The sequence below is a fragment of the Mixophyes fleayi genome, chromosome 7 (assembly GCF_038048845.1).
Source record: "Mixophyes fleayi isolate aMixFle1 chromosome 7, aMixFle1.hap1, whole genome shotgun sequence".
Taxonomy (NCBI): Eukaryota; Metazoa; Chordata; class Amphibia; order Anura; family Limnodynastidae; genus Mixophyes; species Mixophyes fleayi.
Genome location: NC_134408.1, coordinates 153,609,042 through 153,627,233, shown reverse-complemented (window position 1 = coordinate 153,627,233; position 18,192 = coordinate 153,609,042). Strand labels below are relative to the sequence as shown.

The following is an 18,192-nucleotide window of genomic DNA, read 5'->3' as shown; positions in this document are numbered from 1 at the left end:
AGGAGGCGGGGTCAGAGGTCACAGGCTGGGGGGAGGACAGCGGGATAGTTATTATGTCGGGTTAGGTGACGTCCATGATGGGGGGGGGCATGGGGGGGGTGATAGTACAATGTGCCCGTCACCCCGGGGGCCGCTCCCTGGCCCCCGGCTCTGGGGCCCCAGACCTATTATCTGTTACATTGTGTCATGTTATTCCTCAGTAGCCCCCAGTTATATGGGGGGGGTCACATGACGTCATGTTACACGTTATGGGGATCAGTCAGCAGCCGCTCAGGTCCTGGTACCGGGGGCCACAGAGGTCCATGAGGTACCGGTGCTGTACTGACACCACAGACACTAATCCCACCCCCCATATATCTGTCACTGTCTGTGGAACATCCGTGAGACCCTTCACAGCTCACTGACCACCCCCCCCCCCCTATATATATATATACACGAGGGTGAAGTTAGCTTCTTATTCGTTTCTAATTCATGCTCCAGCTTCTTGTTCAGAAAAGCTTATTTTTAAAGCCAGGCACAATACAGATGTTTTATATGTAACTGACCACCCTGTGTTGATTCCCACTGTCAAATTGCTGGTCCAGCGGCATTTAACCCTTGCAAATCTGCAGCTACTTATTCAAAATGATAAAATATGGTGACTTTGCCCCCTGATTTCATGCCCAGAACCTTGTTGGGTCAGGCGAAATACTAATGCATTTTGTATAAGGGACCCCCTGTAGTGTTAATTTGATGTGAAATCAGTGATCCAAATTGATTTAATCCTTTAAAAATAAGCTTTTCTGAACAAGAAGCTGGAGCATGAATTACAAACGAATAAGAAGCTAACTTCAGCCTCCTCTATACATATCACACACACACTATATGTATCTGCCCACACCTGTTAATTATTGAATTGAGGTGTTACAATCAGACCCGTTGCCAGAGATGTATAACATCCAGCACCAGCCATGCAGTCTCCATTTGCAAACATTTGTGATAGAAAATGCGTCATTCTGAAGAGCTCAGTGACTTCCAGCGTTGTACTGTGATAGGATGTGTGATACTGTGATAGGATGTGTGATACTGTGATAGGATGTGTGGTACTGTGATATGATGTGCGGTACTGTGATAGGATGTGCGGTACTGTGATAGGATGTGTGGTACTGTGATAGGATGTGTGGTACTGTGATAGGATGTGTGATACTGTGATAGGATGTGCGGTACTGTGATAGGATGTGTGATACTGTGATAGGATGTGCGGTACTGTGATAGGATGTGTGGTACTGTGATAGGATGTGTGGTGCTGTGATAGGATGTGTGATACTGTGATAGGATGTGTGATACTGTGATAGGATGTGTGATACTGTGATAGGATGTGTGGTACTGTGATAGGATGTGTGACACTGTGATAGGATGTGTGGTACTGTGATAGGATGTGTGACACTGTGATAGGATGTGTGGTACTGTGATAGGATGTGCGGTACTGTGATAGGATGTGTGGTACTGTGATAGGATGTGTGACACTGTGATAGGATGTGTGGCACTGTGATAGGATGTGTGATACTGTGATAGGATGTGTGGTACTGTGATAGGATGTGTGGTACTGTGATAGGATGTGCGGTACTGTGATAGGATGTGCGGTACTGTGATAGGATGTGTGGTACTGTGATAGGATGTGTGATACTGTGATAGGATGTGTGGTACTGTGATAGGATGTGCGGTACTGTGATAGGATGTGCGGTACTGTGATAGGATGTGCGGTACTGTGATAGGATGTGCGGTACTGTGATAGGATGTGTGGTACTGTGATAGGATGTGTGACACTGTGATAGGATGTGTGGTACTGTGATAGGATGTGTGGTACTGTGATAGGATGTGTGGTACTGTGATAGGATGTGTGGTACTGTGATAGGATGTGTGATACTGTGATAGGATGTGTGACACTGTGATAGGATGTGTAATACTGTGATAGGATGTGTGACACTGTGATAGGATGTGTGGTACTGTGATAGGATGTGTGACACTGTGATAGGATGTGTGACACTGTGATAGGATGTGTGGTACTGTGATAGGATGTGTGACACTGTGATAGGATGTGTGGTACTGTGATAGGATGTGTGACACTGTGATAGGATGTGTGACACTGTGATAGGATGTGTGACACTGTGATAGGATGTGTGACACTGTGATAGGATGTGTGGTACTGTGATAGGATGTGTGACACTGTGATAGGATGTGTGGTACTGTGATAGGATGTGTGATACTGTGATAGGATGTGTGGTACTGTGATAGGATGTGTGGTACTGTGATAGGATGTGTGATACTGTGATAGGATGTGTGACACTGTGATAGGATGTGTAATACTGTGATAGGATGTGTGACACTGTGATAGGATGTGTGGTACTGTGATAGGATGTGTGGTACTGTGATAGGATGTGTGGTACTGTGATAGGATGTGTGACACTGTGATAGGATGTGTAATACTGTGATAGGATGTGTGACACTGTGATAGGATGTGTGGTACTGTGATAGGATGTGTGGTACTGTGATAGGATGTGTGACACTGTGATAGGATGTGTGGTACTGTGATAGGATGTGTGATACTGTGATAGGATGGGTGATACTGTGATAGGATGTGTGATACTGTGATAGGATGTGTGGTACTGTGATAGGATGTGTGATACTGTGATAGGATGGGTGATACTGTGATAGGATGTGTGATACTGTGATAGGATGTGTGGTACTGTGATAGGATGTGTGACACTGTGATAGGATGTGTGGTACTGTGATAGGATGTGTGATACTGTGATAGGATGTGTGGTACTGTGATAGGATGTGTGGTACTGTGATAGGATGTGTGGTACTGTGATAGGATGTGTGATACTGTGATAGGATGTGTGACACTGTGATAGGATGTGTAATACTGTGATAGGATGTGTGACACTGTGATAGGATGTGTGGTACTGTGATAGGATGTGTGATACTGTGATAGGATGTGTGATACTGTGATAGGATGTGTGATACTGTGATAGGATGTGTGACACTGTGATAGGATGTGTGACACTGTGATAGGATGTGTGACACTGTGATAGGATGTGTGGTACTGTGATAGGATGTGTGGTACTGTGATAGGATGTGTGGTACTGTGATAGGATGTGTGGTACTGTGATAAGCTGCCACCTTTGTAATAAGATGGTTCGTGAAATTTCATCCCTGCTGGATATTCCACGGTCGGCTGTGAGTGATATCATTAGTGGAAGCGTTTAGGAACAACAACAACTCAGCCACAAAGCAGAAGACCACGTAAAATCACAGAGCGGGATCAACAACTGCTAAGGCGCATGGAGCGTAAAAGTCACCAACGATCTGCTGATTCCATAGCTGGAGAGTTCTGAACTTCCACTGACATTAATGTAAGCACAAATACTGTGTGGCCGGAGGTTAATGGATGGGTTTCCATGGCCGAGCAGCTGCATGCAGCCTCACATCACCAAGACCAATGCCCAGCGTCGGATGGAGTGGTGTAAAGCACACTGACCCTGGACTGTGGAGCAGTGGAAACGTGTTCTGTGGAGTGAGGAATCCCACTTCTCTGTTTAGCAGTCAGATGGGCGAGTCTGGGTTTGGTGGATGCCAGGAGAACGTTACCTGCCTGACTGCATTATGCCAACTGTGAAGTTTGGTGGAGGAGGGATAATGGTATGGGGCTGTTTTTCAGGGTTTGACTTAGGCCCCTTATCTCCAGTGAAGGGCAATCTTAATACTTCAGCATCCCAAGTCATTTTGGACAATGTTATGCTTCCAACTTTGTGGCAACAGTTTGGGGAAGGCCCTTTTCTATTCCAACATGACTGTGCCCCAGTGCACAAAGCAAGGACTACAAAGACACGGTTTGATGAGTTTGGTGTGGTAGAACTTGACTGGCCGCACAGAGCCCTGACCTCAACCCCATCGAACACCTTTGGGATGAACTGGAACAGAGATTGTGAGCCAGACCTTCTCCTCCAACATCCGTACCTGACCTCATAAATGCTCTACAGAATGAAGGGGCACAAATTCCCACAGTAACACTCCAGCATCTTGTGGAGCCTTCCAAGAAGAGTGGAAGCTGTTATCACTGCAAAAGGGGCCCAACTCCATATTAAAGTATTTGTATATAATGTCATTAGAGTCCCTGTTGGTGTAATGGTCAAGTGTCCGAATACTTTGTCCATACAGTGTATATGTACCACATATATATTACATACAGCTCTGGTCAACGCTATTGGTATCCTTGTTTTTTTTTTGTATACCTTTAAAATATCTACTGACATAAACTGAGATCAGAATATGTTAATAGGATGTCCAAAGTTATGAACCCAAAAAACTTATTAAATGTAGAAATTGGCCACATTTCTTGTAGTCACCTAGGAGCTTCTTGCACCAGTCCGCTGGTAGCTTCTCCCACTCTTCCATTACAATTTGTTGGAGCTCTGGGATGTTTGCAGGATTCTTTTCTCAATGGCAGATTTCAGCTCTCTCCAATGATTATTAATTAGATTGAGATCAGACTCCTTTCTGGCAAGTGTAAAACAGTCTATTTTTTCCCTTTTCAACCATTCATGTGTTTTTGGATGTGTTTGGCTCTTTATCGTGCTGCAGGACCCATGTTCTTCCACCCAAACCTAGTTTTCTTACACTGGGTAGCACATTTTGCTCTTAAAAGCCTTGGTAACCCTGTGATTTTATGATTCCTTCAATACGGTCAAGGCCACCAGTAACAGAGTCAGCAAAGCAACCTGTGGTAATATCACTTATAGATAACTTATTTTATACGTGTATTTTAATTAGCGCAGTGCACCCCTGTATATAATTGCAATTGTACTGATTTTTGATATTGTTATATTTCTATAGTAGAAATGTATTGATATCTGATGCAGTAGCCATATGTTGGAGGAAATCTGCTTTGTAACTTCTGATGACAGGTTAATCGCATGTTAATCTCATGCTAATTAGGCCTTTTCATTGTGAGTGACCAATACCTCCTTAAGCCTAAATGCCCAGGAGGGGTCATCACCTTTTTTATCCTCTCATGTTAAAAAGATAGACGAACTACATGAATAGTTGACACAACAAGTAATTTAGGGAATCACAGATTGATGTAAATTTTGTTAAATTGAAATTGCATTTAACTCCAAGATTAGAGAATATATTACATGCTGATGGTAAACATCGAATGTAACATCTTGGGCGTTGTGGTGCCAGTTAGGATCAGGGGCTGTGTTACCCCGTGCCAACATGTGTGTCAGAATCTGTATAGAAAGAGCCCTGTTTGACCATGTTATGTATTATACTCAAACTAGTGTATGTAACTGTCATTAGGACACTTGAGCTAATAAAACATCACTGCTTCAAGATCCTGCTTTGACACCTACTTACCTGCTGTAATTCCTGTGACCTACAGATTAGATCAATCGAATCCATTATTCAGCTGTTCTAAAGTTGGGCCCTAGCTTCTAATAACACTGTCCACTACCTGCAGCTCTGGCCAGTGTGATAGGCCAGGGGTAAACCATCCACAGAAACCCTGATCTGAAGGAAGAGGTCAGGGGTACCAGCCAGGTGTCCAGCGAGGGGTACACTAGCAGCGAGAGTTACCTAGAGGGAAGCGGACCTAGGCACCAATGACATAACCTAGTGGTGGCAGTAGAGCACCTCCTACTGTGTTTAGAGGGGCGCAATTGAGATAAAGATAGGGGACAGTGGCCAGGCAAGCCCAGCACCAGGATCGGGTAGCATTGGAGGTCCAGCCTGTCACATGGCCTCACTATATTATGATTCCTCCATGTTTATTTGTAGAGTGTTCTTCTCCTTCAAAGCTTCATTTTATTGCCTATAAACAAATCTCTAGTCTGCATTACCAAAGAGCGCTCCTTTGGTTTCATCTATCCACAGAACATTTGCCCACAAGGATTGTGGTTTGTCTATATAAGTTGTGGCAAAGATCGGCCTTTTCTTATTATGTTTTTTTTTCAGCAGTTGGGTCCTTCTTGCTTTAGTGTGCGGCGGACGGTACTGGTTAAAAGTAAACCATCACTCCAGATTGTTCCAGGTCCGTCTTCAGCTCTTTGGATGTTTTCCAGTTTGTACAAACATTCAAAGACTTCTCACATCGATTTTCCTCCAGAAAGGTTCTCACAGTTCCATGAGCAACAAACTTCTTAATAGCATTGTACACTGTTATAACAGGAGATGGCCTTGTACCACGTGAGCACTGACAATTATCACAGGTGATTCATTTTGAATGTGTCAATTTATTAAGTCTAATCTAGCACTTTTAAAAAAAAAAAAAAAAATAATATCTGAATTGCTCAAAAGGAGCCAATAATTGTGTCAGGGAAATCTTTCAATTTCATCGTTTTTCCTACTATTACTTTTTAAAATTATTATTGTTTTATCTTTAGCTGTTCTGTGCCGACCATCAGTGTCTATAGACCAAAGTTATTTCACTGCCCTATCAGGAGATATTGTACATGATGTTCTTAAAGTTCAGGGGTGCTAATAATGTTGACAACAACTGTGTATATATATATATATATATATATATATATATATATAGATTTATTTATTTATTATGTATGAACTTGATCTTCAGTACTTGATTTCAGTAGAATTAATGACGATCGGACCCCTTGTTACACAAGAATAGAACCTGTTACACCATGATGAAAATTTCAGAAAACTTTATTTTTTCCTTATCTCCTCAGTAATTACATTTCTGTATTAATCCCGGTAACATTACCGTAAGCACAAAACATTTGGTTTGTAAACAAAACTTCAACCAATTCCACTGTTCTACATGCAAGTTAAAGCTACAAACTGAGCGTTGCTGTATAACAAGACAAAAATAAAACTGTTAATATGAATAAAATTGGGAGCTTGTTACAACGGTGATTAGGAGACACTGATTAGTCCGATCCTTCAGTATCGTAGAATCCAGTATGGTCGGAGGTCCTCTATTATACAGGGAGGTGGACTCTCCCGCTACTGTATTACAGATGGCAGTAGGGACCATGTGCTAGTGATGGGACGGACATGTCCCCCCCGCTTCTAGAAGGAACATTGAGCCCCTGTAACACAGGATTAGGAATTTGCACACTTGCAGCTTTTGGGGCACTCCTGTAAACACCCCGACACCTTCCCTGTGTCTCCCTCTGGTCCTTACAATAAAGGAAAACCCTCCCCATGTGGACTTCTAAGTTCCTGATCAAACACAAACCTGCTAATAAGAGGTTTTATTAGGAAGGTCTATAAAACGCGTGGGGTGTGGAGATGTGCAACTCAGATACAAGTTTCTCAAACATTAAGAGATGACACTTTAGTACTTACATATATAAAGACCCTTTCAATCCTTTGTTGGACCAATCTATTTTCTGGTGTTATCGAGGTACAATACGATTGCTGTGTGACCCCAATTCTCAGTGTACACAAATATAAATGCAGAAAAGGAATGTGACCGAGGCTGTCGCGGGGGAGAACAGTTCTGGGATTTAGAATGAAGAGGATCAGAGACGCACCTCATCCACGGTTTTCCCAGGTTCCCCCAAAACTCACTTGATTCTCTTCCATTGAAACGAAAACATCTATCCAAACAGAACCTGCAATCTCTCCATGGACGCAGATCAGAGAACACCCCCCCTCTTGTAAGGTCATTGTAGAGGGAAGAGCTTCTCTACACTGGATCAACACATCCAAGTAATGTACAGGTAGCACGTCCAATCCGGCTCAACCAACATTATAGTGAATTAGGGGGGGGGGGCGGGGGAGGGTCTTGTGTAAAATTAACATTTTAAAACAAACAAATGCATTCAGCACAGACTGATCCGGGTCACAATCTCTGTATAGAGGATTGGTCAGCACTGCACTCTACCCCTGAAGTCACAACGATGTCCCATAGTCTGGAGATTTGCTTTTTAGCAAATTCCTTGTTAATAAGTTATATATTTCTGCTGCCCTCTGGTGGAAATGAAGTACTTATGTTATCAATTAGGAATATTCAGAATGCTGGGTATAAATGACTGTAGTGATAAATGTTGGCAGCCGGGTGGGGGTGGTGTCATACTTTGGTTAGACCAGTCGGTGGTGTAACACAGACCGTGGGCTGTAGTGCTCACATAGTACCTGTTCTAACAGGAGAAACAATGGTTTATTATAATACTCTGCTGGGCTCCAAGAGCCCGATGACAGGTAAAACCCCCGACAGCTAAGGTGTCTGATCCTTAACACAAGCTTCAAAATAAACTAAGACTAGTTATATAGGTCTATCATAATCGGGGCAAAATATCTGAAGCAGGTAATGTGTTATTTCTGTGGCCAGGGAAAAGGAGTCAGTTTGATTTACTCCCCCCCCCCCCCCCTTACATAACGCCCCCTCCTGGGTGGATGTCTGTGTCACACATACATAGGCTACTTCTCCAACTCATGGGACCCGCTAATAACAGCTTCCATCTGCCATCCTGTCATATTAAGCAGTGTCCGAGTGCTAAGAACAGACCTCTGGTTTATTTAGAGTTCAACACATTTTCTTCTTACTTCATGACATGGGAAATCTTGGTCCCAATTTCAAAGACAAAAGTGCACAAGGTGTGTAAACCAAATATAACCGAGCTATAGAGAATATACACCAATATGTATCTTCCAGAATGAGACTTAGTAATGTCATATTTGATATGTATGCAGGAAATCATGACCAGTTTATCCATAGGGGAATCCGGTCTCTGGGAGAGATCAGAGGAAAAATATGGAAGTAAAAGAGTATGGATTATTTTTGAACCAACTATGACTCACAGCCGGGGAGGGGGTTCCTCCGCATATTATCATATAACTGACCACTCAGTGGGATCGGTTTATAGATGTGTATAATATTTGTAAAAGGTCAGCTGAGAACAGATCAGGTTATTCTGTCTTGTGCCAGTCATACAGATTATACTGCGCAAGGGTTATATTTCTGTATTTGTATCCCCTTTATTCTGTAACTGTATTGCATGTATAATGTATGTTATTTATTATATCCAATGCCCTGAATTATGTTATATTAAATCTAAAATGTAATATGTTTCGTCCTGGATGCCCTAATGAATCCATTAGCATTTTATAAAGATGCACATTGCTTATCCATGTTAACCCTTCACTACCACGGACCATACTGTGTGCCAGCGAGGACACGTGTGTAACAGAGGGTGGGGTACTATTACTGATTCAGTAGACAGGTGTGTATGGATGTGACAGAGGAATGTTTTGGGGGTGCGATACCGAGTGCTGAAATCCTCTGTAACCCCTACAGTGACGTCATCATGGATGCTGGGAGTGCGTTTCTGACAATCACCGTAACTCTGACTCGGGTAGTAGGACATGTTCATTTATGAGGGAGAATCACAGTAACACTCCCAGAACAGGGTAAGCAATACCCGTCCCTATGAGCGGGCAGCAGGGGCCTCGGCTGGCTCAGGGAACTTTCCTATGGATTAAAAATATTGTTCATTTGGTCATCAAAGGAACATGCAAGAAAGGTCACACAACAGGTGGAGAATTCCGCAGCACACGTCTACCCAGCCACAGATGGGCGGATGCGCGGCGCACGTCTACCCAGCCACAGATGGGCGGATGCGCGGCGCACGTCTACCCAGCCACAGATGGGCGGATGCGCGGCGCACGTCTACCCAGCCACAGATGGGCGGATGCTCGGTACATGTGATCACATTTCCAGCTGAGGTATTATCTGTTTGTGCAGATACCATTATAAGGGATTGCTGACGTAAGCAGCACATTGCAGTATATGTCTCTCCTCACATTCCAGTGCATGTTTGTAAAAAGATAAAAGTCCGATCGCTTCGTACCAAGATTATATTGGTAATTAGTCACTATTCAGCCCAAGCCCTACAGCCCACATTACATTGTCTTATAAACACTCAGTATGTGCAACAGCAAACTCCCCACTTCTTGTTTCACGACCACGTTTAGGGGGAGATTCAATTAAGTGGATGCGCACGACAACCATTATGATAGGAGATCTCCTTAACATTGGCGCCATGTGTCTGGACTGTTCCGGAGACCACGTCCCCTTTAAAGTGACATTGACAAGTCCCCCATCTATTACCCATTACAGGGAAAACAAGGTCACTTAGGCTGACGGAGGCTGAAATCCATACAGAGAACGCGTGGTGGATTCAGTTCTTCTCCCACCTAGAAGTGGAGCCACACTGCGCGGCCGGAGAGAACATTGGCGCAGGGCTGCTGACATGCAGGCTCAGTGGTCACACACAGGTACATTCTACATGCAGGAGCGTAAAGTCCCAACCTATACAAACATTATATTAACAACGCACACAGTACCGACTGAAGCATTTAGTAACAAATGCAGAAAACATTAGGATATAAAAAGAAGGCAAGGTAGCAAAGATTCCAGGACCTGTTCCAGAGCATGCTGGGAAAGCGGACCGTGTTAGTATGTAAACAGTCACTTCATTCCTGCAAGAATTTACCTCATCCCATTATTTTCATATTAAAGTGTGTACTCAAAAAGTCTGCAGCATTTGGGTTTCTAAAAGTTTTGGAAAAATAAAACAAAATAGAAAAAGAAAAAAGTCAGGATCTGGGGTTAATCAGATTTCTTGCGCTCCACGTGAAGAACTTTCCTCCGCTGGTGAAGCATGTGGAAGTACAGCTGTGGGAAGACTGAGGGAGAGAGCGAGTGAGAGACGCTCATACATACATTTCCTCTATTCCCTGTATGTACTCTATAATACTCATCATACCTATATACACTGTATATCTGGCAGTAAGTAGGTATATACATACAGATGTACTCTATGCCCTGTAACTACTCAGCACAGCATCACTCAGTTTAGATCTCTTTATATACACCACCTTTTGTACGCGTAAATAAATGATATGTCCCAGGGTACCAGGGACACATAGACAATGTGGGGTAAAAGAGTTGTACTCACTGGGAATGTAGGACACCATGACGAGGATGAGGAAGGTGTAGTAATCGAATGAGAAGTTGTATTTGTTGGGTAGACTGATGGAATATAACCCCGTCTGCTTGACGTACGGCAACGCAGCATAGATGGTCAATAACTCCCCTGCTACCCCCATGGGGTACAGGACAATGAAGAGGGTGTACCTGAAAGACAGTGGATACTTTGTGAGCGATGTCCTGGTAAATGTACCGTTGTGACTGTGGGATGGATATATAGTGGTTATAAATACATATTCTATCTATATAATATATCTAAGCTCTATCTGGGTTGGGTAAGTTCAGCCAGCATTGCTCACACACTTTAGAGTAATTCCTCCAGGTAAAACACGGACATAGAAGACACCATTTAGTTGGGAGTGGGGTCTACCTTCTATGTACTGGCCACATGGAGCTGTGACTTACATCTATACGTACCTGGCCCACTTGATGATGTAAGGCAGGTGGTTTAGAAGACTGAAGGTATAGAACGAGTAGCGGATAATTTCGGTGATCGTCCACGCCACAACAAACAGCAGCACAGAGTCTTCATTTTGAACCTATGAAACAATATTTCTTATTTAATTCCAATGTCTCCTTAAACCATTGTAAACACAACTCATGGTAGACACCTAGTCAGACGGGTTCTTAGATCTGTACCTCTGATACGATGCAGTTATCAGTGACACTCACCTCCCTCACGCTGTGTGTGACAGCCCACGTCAGGAATACCCGAGATAACACCTGGAAAGCGGTCAGCACCACTGAGGAGGGCACAATCCCTGGGAGAAGACAGAATGTCAGCTGCTTACACAGATAATCTAAGACACCATTATAAGGGACAGCGAGTGGCCGCCTATCCCACAGTTTCTAAATCTCAGGAGCTTTCAATAAAAACTTTTCTTCTAAACACACTTAAACTTTGGAAGAAATGTCAATACATAAATAATTGTGTTTCCTTGCTAGTTCCTGAGGATATGACCCCTAAATTCAGAAACAGATCCTTCTGCAGCCTCAAATACAAACTTGTGTCGCGTACGGCAGAGGGTCTTATTCTCATAGCGAGGTCTCAGTGATGTAATCCTTAAACACAAAATCTACCCAAATGTTCCGGGAAACATATAGGACCAATATCTGGGATTTGTTGTGTGTGTTAGAAACATAACGAGGGATAATTCTTACAGAGACGCAGATTACAGAAGCTGGAAACAAGTGAGAGAAGGAGTTCAGTGTATTTATCAGAGAACGTGCAGTTTTCTGTCTTTGTATTCTTGTGGTTGAGGTTTATTGTAGCATTAATATATAAGGGAAATTGCCTCAATTACACACATTAGCTTTTAAAACAACAATTATACATGTTCCCAAATTTAGGATCCAGTGTATTACAGGGACATAATAGTAATTCCTACAAAGCCGCCGACTCCCAGGAAAATCCATCTGGAACTATTACAGGTAAGAGCCAGAGAGTATAGAATATTACTGCTCGGTCACTGGTCCTTCTGAGCCTCATACGGCCGGTGCAGGGCGTTAGCTGCCTGTTTACACCCCTCTGTGTGGATCAGGTTTGGTTGTATAACCCCTGGACGTCCGACGGCTTCTCTGGACTGTACCCAGCTGCGGCCAGGACTAGATGACCCTGGAGCTGGGCATTTCCTCTATAGACTCCGTCTCTGTAATTATTCAGACCAATCAGATGCTGCTGCTTGGTCACACGGTCAGTATAATATATAGCTGTAATCATTCCATCATCCCAACCCCACGCACAGTGCGGACGCTTCAGGAGAACATTAGTCTTCTGCGCTGTCCATGGAGCTTAGGTAACGGGGAGTTTTGCTGGAGACCCGGTTTGGATCCCAGCGGCAGCTTCCGGTGGTCTCTGTCTGTACAGTGATGGGAACGTTACAATATCTACATAATTATAGATCGGTGCACAATTCCTCAATAATACAGAGAATAAATGTAAAACAAGAAATACAATGAAGTGACATTATAAAGTCACCACAAGATACTACGTATAAACATGTAACACGTATGTTTGTCATACACTTATTTGTAGTGTAAGGTGCAGCGTTCCCTGCAGTGTTTTCGGTCTGTTGGTCATTTGCATTTTTCCATTTACAGGAATTATTTGTATCTTATGTATATTCAGCACTTTCTGGTATAAAAATCAATAAAAAAAGATCTTTACCAAAGCCTCAAACATTGGATAGATTTTATTGACTTACCTACAGCACAATGCACGATCTGAAAACACAGAACAAGATGTCAGTTTCACACAGTTCACATACAAAAATCTCATTTTCTTATTCATTTTTAAATGAAAGCTTTACCTCTAGTAGAGCACCGGTCTGGAAGAACTTCAGGGGGCGCTCTATGGAGTAGTAGAGATTATGATAACTTCCTTTGGCAAGATAGGTACGTACTAAACCGACAGCGATAACCAGCCATCTGCAAGACACAAATTGTTATTAGACCGCGCTTCCAGCTCCTTATTCATATACGGCTCATTTACAGATGACACATCTGCACTTAGAAAATACGTAGGGAGTAAAGTACCTAAGAAGAGCGCGTTTACATATAAATATATTCAGTTGGACGCATTCAGCTCCAAACCAGTAGCGTTTGCACCAGGCGCAGAGAGTGTATACTTACAGTAACCTAGAGATGTGGAGCAACACACTAACCTGTTTCTACACAGTACTGTACTCAGCCGACCTCGCTCGCTGTTCATAGGTCAACAATACACAAATCTATTGTCCAGTTGCAGTATAAAAATATGTATCTCCAATTGTATATAAGCCCCAGTCACAATAAAGCTGTCTGGGAAGGAATATCTTCAATGACTTGGTGTCTTTCTTTATTGTGTAGTTATAAAATAAATAAATATCACCAACTAATTATATGAATCTGTGCCCTGTACATTCATAAACCCTCCAAGAGACACCATCTCAGGGGTAAACAGAGGGGGCAGCCAAATAATATTCAGTTTATAATCCACAGGAAACTCATGCATATTGGTTCCGCCCACAAAACTGCTGCCCCCAGAGTAAATAGGTGACCTGGCCCCTTTAAATCTAGACTATCCTAATGTGTTGATAGCGTGTAGATCACTTACCCAGCTGTCATGATGACATTGTAAATGACCAGATAAGCTGTAGCAAAGGCTCCAGGACCCCTCCTCTTTCTCTGGCTCCCATTGTCCATGGATTGGCTGCTTCCAGACGTAGGACTCGCCATGTCTGTCAGATAATACACTGAGATGTCAGCGGTCATGTCAGGAATGTTACATGCTACATACAGAGGGAACGCTGCAATATCCTCATCCAGGAATCCTGCATTATATCTGTGTAACAGCTTATAAAGGGCGGATGTCGTGGCAGCTACTCTGTTGGTGCTGATAACACATAACTAGATAACACGCCAGAGACCTTGTACTAATATGGCCGAGCTGAACACGATGCAGAGAGAGGGAGAGATAATGAGGGAATGCAGAAAAGAACATCGGGTGAGGCCTGGGGAGCGGATGTAGCTGCTGCTTTATTTGTAATAAGAATCACCTATAAATCTGGTGTCTCTGTACTTAGTATAACCGGCCTCTCGTATCCCTGTGTGCTGTCCATACCCGGCCTTCTCTTGTTCCCCCTTCTCCCGCACATCCCCAGCCTCTCCTGTCCCTCCCTGTTACACAACACACCACCAGCCTCTCCCGTCCCCCCCCCCCCCCCCCCCCCCCCCCCCCCCCCCCCCCCCCCCCCCCCCCCCCCCCCCCCCCCCCCCCCTGCCCCCCCCCCACCCCCCCCCCCGCCCCCCCCCCCCCCCCCCCCCTCCCCCCCCCCCCCTCCCCCCCCCCCCCCCCCCCCCCCAGCCCCCCCCCCCAGCCCCCCCCCCCCCCCCCCCCGCCCACCCCCGCCCCCCACCCCCCCCCAGCACCCCGCCCCCCTCCCCCCCGGCCCCCCTCCCCCCCTGCCCCCCCCCCCCCCCCCCCCCCCCCCCCCTCCCCCCCCCCCCTGCCCCTCCCCGCCCTCCCAGCCCCCCCCCCCCCCCTCCCCCCCCCCCCCCAGCCCCCCCCGTCCCCACCTGCACCGCACTCCCCAGGCCTCTGCCCGTCCCCCCCTGCACCCGCACCCCCCCGGCCCTCTCCCGTCCCCCCCTGCCCCCCGCCCCACCCCCCCGCCCCTCGCCCCCCCCCGCCCACACCCTCCAGGCCCTCTGCCCCCTGCACCGCACACCCCTGCCACCCCGCACCCCTCCCAGGCCTCTGCCTTCCCCGACCCCCCCCCTGCACCGCACACCTCAGGCCTCTGCCTTCCCACTCCCTGCACCGCACACCCCGGCCTCTCGGCCTCTTGACCCCCTGCACCGCACACTCCAGGCCTCTGACATCCCCCTCCCTGCACACTCCAGGCTCTGACCCCCCCCTGCACACTCCGCCTCTGACATCCCCCCCCTGCACACTCCAGGCCTCTGACATCCCCCCCCTGCACACTCCAGGCCTCTGACATCCCCCCCCCTGCACACTCCAGGCCTCTGACATCCCCCCCCCTGCACACTCCAGACCTCTGACATCCCCCCCCCTGCACACTCCAGACCTCTGACATCCCCCCCCCCTGCACACTCCAGGCCTCTGACATCCCCCCCCCTCACACTCCAGGCCTCTGACATCCCCCCCCCTGCACACTCCACGCCTCTGACATCCCCCCCCCCTGCACACTCCAGGCCTCTGACATCCCCCCCCCCCCCTGCACACTCCAGGCCACTGACATTTCCCCCCCTGCACACTCCAGGCCACTGACATTTCCCCCCCCCCCTGCACCGCATACTCCAGGCCTCTGACGTCCCCCGCCTGCACCGCACACTCCAGGCCTCTGACGTCCCCCCCTGCACCGCACACTCCAGGCCTCTGACGTCCCCCCCTGCACCGCACACTCCAGGCCTCTGACATCCCCCCCCCCCCTGCACACTCCAGGCCTTTGACATCCCCCCCCCCCTGCACACTCCAGGCCTCTGACATTTCCCCCCCCCTGCACACTCCAGGCCTCTGACATTCCCCCCCCCCTGCACACTCCAGGCCTCTGACATTCCCCCCCCCCCCTGCACACTCCAGGCCTCTGACATCCCCCCCCTTCACACTCCAGGCCTCTGACATTCCCCCCCCTGCACACTCCAGGCCTCTGACATTCCCCCCCCCCCGCACACTCCAGGCCTCTGACAACCCCCCCCCCCCTGCACACTCCAGGCCTCTGACATCCCCCCCCCCCTGCACACTCCAGGCCTCTGACATTCCCCCCCCCCTGCACACCCCAGGCCTCTGACATTCCCCCCCTGCACACTCCAGGCCTCTGACATCCCCCCCCCCCCCGCACACTCCAGGCCTCTGACATTCCCCCCCCCCCGCACACTCCAGGCCTCTGACAACCCCCCCCCCCCGCACACTCCAGGCCTCTGACAACCCCCAACCCCCCCCCCCCCCCGCACACTCCAGGCCTCTGACAACCCCCCCCCCCGCACACTCCAGGCCTCTGACAACCCCCCCCCCCCCTGCACACTCCAGGCCTCTGACATCCCCCCCCCCCTGCACACTCCAGGCCTCTGACATCCCCCCCCCTGCACACTCCAGGCCTCTGACATCCCCCCCCCCTGCACACTCCAGGCCTCTGACATTCCACCCCCCCCCCTGCACACTCCAGGCCTCTGACACCCCCCCCCCCCCTGCACACTCCAGGACTCTGACATTCCCCCCCCCCCCCTGCACACTCCAGGACTCTGACATTCCCCCCTTCACCGCACACTCCAGGCCTCTGACGTCCCCCCCTGCACCGCACACTCCAGGCCTCTGACATCCCCCCCCCCTGCACACTCCAGGCCTCTGACATTTCCCCCCCCCCCCCTGCACACTCCAGGCCTCTGACATTCCCCCCCCCCCCTGCACACTCCAGGCCTCTGACATTCCCCCCCTGCACCGCACACTCCAGGCCTCTGACGTCCCCCCCTGCACCGCACACTCCAGGCCTCTGACGTCCCCCCCTGCACCGCACACTCCAGGCCTCTGACATCCCCCTCCTGCACCGCACACTCCAGGCCACTGACGTCCCCCCTGCACCGCACACTCCAGGCCTCTGACATCCCCCCCCCCTGCACCGCACACTCCAGGCCACTGACGTCCCCCCCTGCACCGCACACTCCAGGCCTCTGACGTCCCCCCCTGCACCGCACACTCCAGGCCTCTGACATCCCCCCCTGCACCGCACACTCCAGGCCACTGACGTCCCCCCTGCACCGCACACTCCAGGCCTCTGACGTCCCCCCCTGCACCGCACACTCCAGGCCTCTGACATCCCCCCCCTGCACCGCACACTCCAGGCCACTGACGTCCCCCCTGCACCGCACACTCCAGGCCTCTGACGTCCCCCCCTGCACCGCACACTCCAGGCCTCTGACATTCCCCCCCCCCCCCTGCACACTCCAGGCCTCTGACATCCCCTTCCTGCACCGCACACTCCAGGCCACTGACGTCCCCCCTGCACCGCACACTCCAGGCCTCTGACATCCCCCCCCTGCACCGCACACTCCAGGCCTCTGACGTCCCCCCCTGCACCGCACACTCCAGGCCTCTGACGTCCCCCCCTGCACCGCACACTCCAGGCCACTGACGTCCCCCCTGCACCGCACACTCCAGGCCTCTGACATCCCCCCCCTGCACACTCCAGGCCTCTGACATCCCCCTCCTGCACCGCACACTCCAGGCCACTGACGTCCCCCCTGCACCGCACACTCCAGGCCTCTGACATCCCCCCCCCTGCACCGCACACTCCAGGCCTCTGACGTCCCCCCCTGCACCGCACACTCCAGGCCTCTGACGTCCCCCCCTGCACCGCACACTCCAGGCCACTGACGTCCCCCCTGCACCGCACACTCCAGGCCTCTGACGTCCCCCCCTGCACCGCACACTCCAGGCCTCTGACGTCCCCCCCTGCACCGCACACTCCAGGCCACTGACGTCCCCCCTGCACCGCACACTCCAGGCCACTGACGTCCACCCCCTGCACCGCACACCCCCGGGTTTCAGTCACCTGTCTGACCTGCTCTATCTCACGATCCCGGAGTCACAACCGAACCTGCTGACAGATACAACCAGCCCCCTCAGTGATTGGACACCGTAACTGAATGCACCCCGCCCACACAACGCACTGTCCAATCACAGAGGGAGCTGTCTC

At 48.9% G+C, this 18,192-nt stretch overlaps 1 protein-coding gene across 4 annotated transcripts; it reads right to left on the bottom strand.

Annotated features, from left to right (window-relative positions):
• Positions 1 to 6,689: 6,689 nt before the first annotated feature.
• HACD2 (3-hydroxyacyl-CoA dehydratase 2) lies at positions 6,690 to 18,153 on the bottom strand. Of its 4 annotated transcripts, none has more exons than XM_075181236.1 (8): positions 18,058 to 18,153; positions 14,094 to 14,217; positions 13,309 to 13,426; positions 13,204 to 13,222; positions 11,672 to 11,760; positions 11,417 to 11,538; positions 10,968 to 11,146; positions 6,690 to 10,695 (listed from the first exon to the last, which is right to left on the bottom strand). In XM_075181236.1, the coding sequence occupies exons 2-8, from the start codon at positions 14,213 to 14,215 to the stop codon at positions 10,619 to 10,621; spliced, it is 726 nt and encodes a 241-aa protein (XP_075037337.1). In that variant the 5' UTR covers positions 14,216 to 14,217; positions 18,058 to 18,153; the 3' UTR covers positions 6,690 to 10,618. The 4 variants fall into 4 exon arrangements, with proteins under 4 accessions (XP_075037337.1, XP_075037336.1, XP_075037338.1 ...); XM_075181235.1 differs by having other exon boundaries at positions 18,049 to 18,151; XM_075181237.1 differs by lacking the exon at positions 18,058 to 18,153 and adding an exon at positions 14,536 to 14,639.
• Between the last annotated feature and the right edge of the window lie 39 nt (positions 18,154 to 18,192).

Bases quoted from the DNA above. Each gene is read 5' to 3' on its own strand.
- HACD2 (XM_075181234.1), bottom strand. From the start codon at position 14,251: ATGACCGCTGACATCTCAGTGTATTATCTGACAGACATGGCGAGTCCT. The intron at 13,427-14,093 runs GTAAGTGATCTA...TGTGTCTTGCAG, and splicing joins AATGTCATCATGACAGCTGG to ATGGCTGGTTATCGCTGTCG. The intron at 11,147-11,416 runs GTACGTATAGAT...ACTGTCTTTCAG, and splicing joins TACATCATCAAGTGGGCCAG to GTACACCCTCTTCATTGTCC.